At 36.5% G+C, this 9665-nt stretch overlaps 1 protein-coding gene across 1 annotated transcript in view; it reads left to right on the plus strand.

Annotated features, from left to right (window-relative positions):
* Positions 1–6078, plus strand: part of KAT2B (lysine acetyltransferase 2B) — a 127061-nt gene extending 120983 nt beyond the window's left edge. The window contains exon 21 of the mRNA XM_049629219.1: positions 774–6078. Within this exon, the coding sequence (XP_049485176.1) occupies positions 774–967 (194 nt within the window). The 3' untranslated portion in view covers positions 968–6078. The remainder of the gene's footprint in view (positions 1–773) is intronic.
* The last annotated feature ends 3587 nt before the right edge of the window (positions 6079–9665 follow it).

A 9665-nucleotide genomic window follows, 5' to 3' on the forward strand; every position in this document is an offset into this window, starting at 1 on the left:
TCAGTCCTAAGAGTGGGGAGTAAACAAGCCCCATGGTATTCTTATAAGTTTAGATAAAGTACTGTTTTCATTTGTAAAATAATATAATTTAAAGGAAGTAGATATATTGGGAAAATACTATTTTACAGTAGTCTCTCAAGGCTTACTGGCTTTAGAAAAAAATTTTTGTGTGATTTTTTTTTTATTGCTTGTGATTCTTATTTCGTGGATGGAGCATGAAACTAAATTAATTTGAATCTTTATATGCAAGGACACTGGTGTATCTGCAGATTTATTTATGATCAGTTTCTGTACTTTAGTTCTGTCTCTACAGCACCAAAACAACTGTGAATTTATTGAAACAAACTCAGTCTGATTGTTCGACTTAAGTAATGCAGTGATTCAGTACAAATGTCCCACCTGCTCTACTCTGTGTAGATAGAGCCTCTTCTGTGCAATTCTGAATGAATAGCTAACAGTACTTAGTTTATCATACTTATCACTGCTAATCTACTTAGCTTCCTTGTGCTGAATAGGGGATTGGGCCAGATGACTAATAATGGTCCCTTCAATGTTAAAATGCTGTGATTTTACACAAGGAACCCTCACAACAGAAACAACCTAAGATTTAGCAACTGTTTTCCTTGATCATATGAATTTCTTGTAAGCAGGGGCATTGGGGTGGTAAGAATGTAGCCAAACCAATGACATAAATTTCTCTCCCTGTCTCCCTTTTGTCAGCGAGTGTTTAAAATAGGAGTCAAAGATTGCTAATATTTTTTTTTCCTGTGCAGATCTGAAAACCATGAGCGAACGCCTCAAGAATAGGTACTACGTGTCTAAGAAATTATTCATGGCAGATTTACAGCGAGTCTTTACCAATTGCAAAGAATACAACCCCCCTGAAAGCGAATACTACAAATGTGCCAATATCCTGGAGAAATTCTTCTTCAGTAAAATTAAGGAAGCTGGATTAATTGACAAGTGATTTCTCCCCCCTCTGCTTCTTAGAAACTCATCAAACAGTGTGCCTAAAGCAAGGTGGTTTAGTTTTATAAAGAATTGGACATAATGTATTGAAGATACTTGTAACTGTATTAATTAGCACTTTTGAAAAACAAAAAAACCTCCTCTTAGCTTTTCAGATATGTATTTAAATTGAAGTCATAGAACATTTTTATTTTATGGAATAGATTTTAATCTATTTACTACTATTAAATGTAAATTTTCTATGGCATGTCCATTAGCTGAATATTCAGTAATAGATGATCAGGGGTTTCCTCAAAACCTGTGTATGAGGAAATTGCACATAGTACCAAGATTTGGGGGAATGCAGAAACTTTTCAGACCATGAATGTTTCCATTTTTTCTAATGGAATGTGAGAGTTTATTTTTATTTTATCCTGAAGGACTTTAAGGAAGGGATACATGATAAAAAGCCCGTAAAAGGTGAAATATGTGATGTTTGAAGTCTCATTGTAGACTTTTTATATATATTTTTTAAAAACACTCATCTAGATGAGGTGCTTTGAGCAGTTCTGAAAAAAATGCAGTTCCAGAAAAGCAACTGCTTTGATTCCTAAGGAAGAAATTCTAAATACTGCAAAGTTTTTTATAAGCATCTGGGTTTTTGATAATTCTGTCTACCTACAATACACTTGTGAGCGCATAACCACTATTTTAATAATTATTTTCTCTACACAAATGTGTACTATTATATTTGACTTTGCTTATGCAGGCCATAAGTTCCAAAAGGCAATCTCCTGTTGCACAAAGGCATACATTTGAGAACACTTGAGATCGAATCAATGTGCTTTAATAAGAAAAGATGCATAATCTACGTATGTATCAAATTTGGTGGATCCTTGTTCTAACTAATAAGGATTGTTTTCGTTTTCCATGAGACACACAACCCCACTGATAATGTACGATATGAACATTTTTCCTGTTGCATCTCTGCATTCTGTTCATTGTCTGAGGTGAAATCAATTACCAAGATTTGCTGTCAGTATTTTATCACCTACATTGGAATACAGACCCAGGGTGATATCCCACTAAAATCCATCGTTCAGACGGATTAACCTGTCTCGGGACTCCAGCTTAGCGCTTGGGTTTATTTTCTGATTAACACTACATAGAGAAGTGGGACGTCTGCCATCCCAACTCTGGGAGAACCAACTAATATCGAAACAAATGAAGGCCATTTTGATGGTCTTTGACACTAATTTTTATGATACAAATTTATAAACTGATTTTTGTAAAGGACTAAGTTTTAAAAGTGTATTTAACTTGATGGGGTTTTTTATCAGCATAAGTGAATTAAAGTGATCATTTAATCATTGTTAAAAACAGTTGCCAGAGATAATCTGCATGACGGAAAAAACCCTGCAAATGGCTGTTAAGCGGGAAGTATTGTTTTTAATAGGTAAGGGATATTCAGAATGCTCACACTGAAAAATGCCTCAACTTTTTTAAGTCTAAGAAACTGCCTCGAGTGGCATCTAGATTTCTAATGAAGAATGATGATACACTTTGGATTAAGTATCTTGGACTGGTTTTAAACAGTGCTTTGTACTGAATCTGCCGAAGCATCTGTCCAGCTTGGTATCCTGTGAAAGTTTGTTATTTTCTGGGTAGACATTCTTATAGAGTATTGTCTTTAAAATCAGATTGTCTCTTCTATATTGAAAGCATTTTTATGTTTTCTAATTTAAAAATTAATATTTTCTTATAGATATTGTGCAATAAAGCTGAAGTAGGATGTGTGGTTTTTGCAAATGCTTTAACAGCGGATAAAATTTTACATTTGTAAAATTAATATATTGTACTGGTACAACATAGTTTTAAATTATATTTTAAAAAGCTCTCAATGTGGTGTTGCGTTTTCTTCTTCTAGCCCATTAAATTCAATAGGGCGATGGTTGATGACCATCGACGAGATCCGTAATTCTGCCTTTTAGGCATTTCGTTGAAGATGTTTAGAATTGTTGCATTCGTTGTAAGTTTCATAAAAATTCACAAACCACCATTGAGATAATTCCATGAGGAGAGACACTTGTCTGGGTCTGTGTCTTTTGAGTGGTCCACTGCATTTTGCCCGCTGTCACTCATTAAACAAAGGGGGAAAAAAAAACAGTGAGAGAGGAGTGTTATTGGTTTAGAAGTTAAGCCCCCCCCCCCCCCCCCCCGCCCCCAGTTTTTCTGCTTTCCATCTGCAAAAAGATGAATGAAGATGCGGGTAAAAATATAGCTGGTTCTTAGACATCTCCTAATGAGCTTCTAATTTCACTCAAAATGCTGACTGCAGGAAAGAATCCTATATCCTGTTGGGGTATGAGAAGTACTGTACCTTTTCTTACTGAATCCTGAACCAACTGAGAAGTCAAAGGAATAAGGCACATGATGGCCAAAATACCTTCATTAATAATAAAATGGATATTGAAGAATGTGGCTTATATATCTATGGAAAATGGGCTAATACTGAACCCCAGAATGTGACTGACTCGCCAGCGGCTCTGCAGACACTGCCAGCTTCCCCTCCAAGGGCAGAGCCTGTACTGTCGAGTTTAGTGCATGGCCAAGAGCAGTGGTGCTCTCTGAAGGCAGGCCAACTCCGAAGAGGCACAGGGGACGGAACAGCCAAACCGTGCAGTCCAGGGCCTTGCTGTAACTCATCGATTAGGTAAGTCCCTCCCAGGGGAGGAATGAATGAGGGGCACAGGGAGGCCAGGGGGTGATGTCTGTCCTTCCACAGGGATGCAAACATCGGGATTGGACGATAAGTCTCCTTCCCACTCCACCCCATGTCTCTGTATCAAAAATTGCTCTGAAGTTGTATTCAACACATTTAATAACTGGTTGTATTCATTAGAATAGTGAAAAGAAGACCGAGGTTTTCATATTACTTAGAAGTAAAATTTAAAATTGTGAAACCTAAGAAGTAGAAACAAGATCAGACTGAGGTACTATGGGCAGGTTAATAATGTGTCACGTCTTTTAGCTGACGTCCTTTAGACCAATGTTGAAGAGATTCTAAGAGCTGTACAAGGAAGGGTTATTGGTGGCAGCCTATGGCCTTTTCCGTATTGTTCTGAGCTGGTCTGCTTGGGCCCTCCGGAACTAGCATTCTCCCCTTAGCACAGTAGAACCGATAGTTTGGAGGCAGAGCGTCAACAAAGTACACAGAAGATGCTGAAAGAGGGGGTGAGAGAACACCCTTAAGTGCCATGAAAAGTTCTCTACTGTAATTTATGTATACTTATGCCTTGGCTTTTTTATGGTAGTGTCTACTTTTTTGTGGAAAAAAACTAACAGAGACAAAGCCGTAGATTTTCTCTGGGTTTATTAAAAAGCGACGCAGAGAAAGGCAAGGAAAACAAAAGTCAGTCTTCCTGCTCCCTCTTGTTATTGGGAAGTCCAACACAACCTTGGCAGAATTAGTTTAAAAAGATGAGAAACAACACATCTAATTTGTGTATGTGTGTAATTTTCTGAGCTGAACCGAAGGTTGTCAGTTTTAATTTATCTAGGTTTGAAGTTCTTCAAGAACAATCCCTCACGGGGGCACCTGGGTCACTCAGTCAGTTAAGAGTCTGACTTGGGCTCCTGTCATGATCTCGTGGTTCCTGAGTTCAAGCCCTGCGTCGGACTTTGCACTGGTCCTGTGAAGGCTGCTTGGAATTCTCTTTGCCCCTTTCCCAGTTAGGCTCTCTCTCTCTCTCTCAAAAGAAATAAACTTTGAAGGAAAAAAAAAAAAACAATCCCTTGGAGAATTTGCTAGAAGGTAAGGACCTCCTTGCACATGTTCATGCATATGCGCTTTCTGCAATACCACTTCATTTGGTTATTGGGCCCTTTCTAAAATTCACTGGTCTCTGTTCTTTTTGCTCTCTGTTAACCACCCATTTTCTGCAGTTAAGAGAGATGGGTACGCTATTTATGCTTAATAATATCTAAGAACAAAAAATCTGCCTTTTTGTCCAATAGGGCAGTCCAACAAGAGAATAGGAAAAGGGTTATAAGAGAGTGCTTAAGTTTGCTTAATGTTGGTTGTTTTAAAAATTGAATAGAATACACATTTCATACAGATTTTATGATCAAGCTCTTATGAAAATCTTTTCTCCCCATACAGTGCTATTGATTCAGTGTGCCAGCACTGCTTCTACTCAGCACATTCACACCTATATAGTTGTATGTTGTTTTGTGGAAAACTCAACATTCCCTTCTATATTTAACATTAAAAAAAAAATTAAAGTGGGGCATCTGGGTGGCTCAGTCAGTTAAGCGTCCAACTCTTTTTTTTCTTTTACTTGTTTTAAATTTATTTATTTTAAATTTATTTTTGAAAGACAGAGGGCAAGTCAGGGAGGGGCAGAGAGAGAGGGACACACAGAATCTGAAGCAGGCTCCAGGCCCTGAGCCGTCATCATAGAGCCTGATATGGGGCTAGAACTCATGAACTGTGAGATAGTGACATTGAACCCTGCGTCCGGCTCTGCCCTGTCAGCACAGAGCCTGCTTGGGATTCGCTCCCCCTATCTCTGTCCCTCTCTCACTCATGCTCTCCTTCTCAAATAAACTTTAAAAAATAAAGTATAATTAGCAATATACATGCAGTACAACACAATACCATACAAAATGCGCATAATACAATAAAATACACAGATCTTCAGCATAAGCGAAAAAGTAACAGTAAACGTGGGAAGACTTCTGAAATCATTTTATGAGGCCAGTATTGTTACCCTTGACACCAAAGGATAAAATTTACAAGAAAACTATAGATCAACAACCCTCATAAACACAAATTCAAAGATCTTTAACAAAATATTAGCAAATGGAATTCAATATATAAAAAATATCAGAGATCCTGACCAAGTGGGGCACATCTGATTAAGTCAAGGCTCATTTAACACTGAAAATCCACTAATGTAATTAACTATATGAATAGCATAAAAAAAAAAACATGTTCATCTCATTAGATGCAGATAAAGCATTTGACAAAGTTCAACACCCATTCCTTTAAAAAAAAAAAAAACTAGCAAAGAATAAAAGGAAACTTCCTCAATAGGGTAAAAGTAATCAATAAAAACTTATAGCCAACATCACAGTAATGCTGAAAGACCAAATGCTTCCAAGGTTGAGATAAAGGCAAAGATGTCTGCTCTCATCACGTCTGTTCAACATTATAGCAGAGGTTCTAGTCAGTGCAGTAAGGAGAAAAGGCACACAAGATAGAAAGAAGTGAACTGTCTTTATTTGTAGACTATAAGGTCATGAAAATAAAAACAATTCTAAGGAATCTATGAAAAAAAATACTAGAACTGGTGAGTGAATTTAGCAAGGTCTATATATGAAAATCAGTTGCATTTCCATAAACTAGTAGCAACTACATTTCTACAAACTAGCAGCAAACAGGTGAAAATGAATTTTAAAAATACATTTACAATAAGTCAAGAATATGAAATGCTTGAGGTAAATTACCAAAATATGAGCAAAAAATTTGTCAAGACTTCTCAACAGCAAAATTAAGTCCATAAGAAAATGAAATGTTGGGGGAATTGTCAACCTACACTCAACAAGAGTGAGGGCAAAATTAAATACATTTTTGGAAAAAAGACTGAGAATTTGACCCTCATCAAAATGACTTCCAAAAGATATTCTTCAGAAACTTGGCTTTGGGAAGTCATGTATACAAATTAAGCCAGTTCAGGATAACCACTTAATAAAAGTAGAAATAAAGACAACTCCACTAATCCAATGGTAAACAGTTAAGAGAAAAAAGAAAATAAGGCAGAGTAGATAACATAAAAATATTTGCTGGAAATAAATCACATTATAGCAGTTATCACAATACATGTAAATGATCAGAATTTGTTAGGTAAAAGATGACAATTCAATTTGGACCCAAAACAAAATCTAGTAATATACTCTTTAATGAGATATATCTAAAACAGTAACATAGGAAGGCTTAAAAAAATGGAAAAATGATATAGTAAAAATGCTAATACCATACACAGGCAAATATTAACCATATATAAGTTGCCTTAGCTATATCAGACATTAAGGCACAGCACTACGAAGGAAAAAGAGTGACTACAACAGTGATAAAAGGAATAATTCACTAGGAAAATCAATAAATCCAGAAATTCTGTGGAAGGTGGTGTGTGTGTGTGTGTGTGTGTGTATGTGTGTGTAGCAAATGATGAATCAGGCAAAATTGGTAAAGATACAAAAAAAAAATTGAAAACATTATGCAACATTGCATTCAACAATTAGAGAATTTATGTTCAAGGATATACAGTTAAACATTTGCAAAATTCAACAACTTTTACTAGTCACAAAAGATTTAAATACCAAAGAATCAACACCATGCAAATAAATTTTTTGATGTATTACAAAAAGAAGTAGAACTCACTTAAAGAACAATAACAATAGAAATCTCCAATTTGGTATGAAAAAAAATTTGTTTTACATAATAGGTCAAAAAAGAAATCACAAGGTTAGAAAATACTTGAAATCAAACTTGAGATATATACAAATAACACTAAAGAGGTCATGCAGTAAAACTAAGAGGCAAAAATTAATGCTTTTAAAAACTTAAGAGGGGCGCCTGGGTGGCGCAGTCGGTTAAGCGTCCGACTTCAGCCAGGTCACGATCTCGCGGTCCGTGAGTTCGAGCCCCGCGTCGGGCTCTGGGCTGATGGCTCGGAGCCTGGAGCCTGTTTCCGATTCTGTGTCTCCCTCTCTCTCTGCCCCTCCCCCGTTCATGCTCTGTCTCTCTCTGTCCCAAAAATAAAAAAACAAAAAAAACAAAAAAAACAAAAAAAACTTAAGAGTAGGAGTGCTTGGCCGGCTCAGTTGGTGGAGTATGTGGCTCTTGATCTCAGGGTTGTGAGTTCGAGTTCCATGTTAGCAGAGATTACTTAAAAATAAAATCTTAAAAAATATATATGAGGAAAACTAGACATCAAGGAGCTAAATAGAAGTTAGAAAAATTACAGCATAAACCCAAAGAATATGAACAAAGAAAATAACAAAAGCAGAAATTAATAAAGCAGAAAATGAAAAAACTGAGGATCAACAGAAGCTGGTCCTTTGAAAAGATTAACAAAATAAGAAAAGATTAACAACTAGCAAAAAGGATTAAGTACAAAAGAAAGTAGATACAAACAGGTAACAAAAAAGTGATGTAACTGCATAGTATAGAGATTTGAAAAAAAAAATTTTTTTTAAATCCTTTATTTATTTTTGAGAGAGAGAGAGAGACAGAGACAGAGCATGAGCAGGGGAGGGGCAGAGAGAGGGAGACACAGAATCCAAAGCAGGCTCCAGGCCCTGAGCTGTCAGCACAGAGCCTGACGCGGGGCTTGAACCCACGAACTGTGAGATCATGATCTGAGCCGAAGTCAGACGCTTATCCAAACGAGCCACCCAGGCGCCCCTGAAAAAAATTTTTTAAATAATATACCATTAAATAAAACATAGAAATTTGCAATTTGTAAGAAAAATGTAATTTAACTGAATAGAATCAAGAATTAGAGAACTCTTATAATCATTAAAAAAATCAAGACAAAAATTTGCCTACAAAAGCACAGGATAAAATAGTTTCAATTGCAAAGTTTTACCAAATGTGAATAGGTACCATTTGTTCCAGAGAGCAAAAAAGGAAGGTTCAACTAATTTTAAGAGTGGCCATGCTACTAAAAATGTATATGGGAAAGGATATAGGCAAATTTATGATCATAGGTATAAAAAAATGCCTAAAATATTAAGAAATCAATTCCATCCATGTCTTTTAAAAAAACTTGTGACTTACAAGAGAAGATACGGGAAAAACTTCATGACATTGGATTAGGCAATGATTTCTTAAGTATAACAATCAAAAGCAAAGAAAACAAAAGGAAAAATTGATAAATTGAACTTAATCAAAATTAAAAACTTGTGCATCAGAGGACACTCCCAACAGTAAAAGGGCAACCCACATAATGGGGGAAGACATTTGCAAATCACAGATTGGATAAGGGATTAATATCTAGAATGTTTTAGGAACTCCTCTAAGATTCAACAACAAAAACATCCCAATTCAAAAATGGGAATAGGACTGGAAGAGACATTTTTCTGAAGAAGGTATATAAATGGACAATAAGCACATGAAAAGATGTTTAACATCATTAATCACTGGGGTAATGCAAGTCAATACCACAATGAGATGTCACTTCACACCCATTAGGATAGGAATTATGAAAAAACCCCACAAGTATTAGCAAGGATATGGAAAAATTGGGATCCTTGTGCATTGCTGGTGGGAATGAAAAATGGTTCAACCACTCTGGAATACAGCATGTTGGTTCATCAAAACATAGAATTACCATATTATCAACAGTTCTGCTTCTGGATACACATCCAAAAGAATTAAAAGCAGGATCTCAAGCAGATCTTTGTACATCCATGTTCACTGCAACATTCTTTCTTTTTTTTAATGTCTATTTATTTTTGAGAGACAGAGATGTGGCATGAGTGGGGGAGGGGCAGAGAGAGAGGGGGAGACACAGAATCAGAAGCAGGCTCCAGGCTCTGAGCTGTCAGCACAGAGCCCAACGTGGGGCTCAAACTCATGAGCTGTGAGATCATGACCTGAGCTGAAGTCAGACGCTCAGCTGACTGAGCCACCCAGGCGCCCCTCAACA

Source organism: Panthera uncia, chromosome C2, assembly GCF_023721935.1.
Source record: "Panthera uncia isolate 11264 chromosome C2, Puncia_PCG_1.0, whole genome shotgun sequence".
NCBI lineage: Eukaryota > Metazoa > Chordata > Mammalia > Carnivora > Felidae > Panthera > Panthera uncia.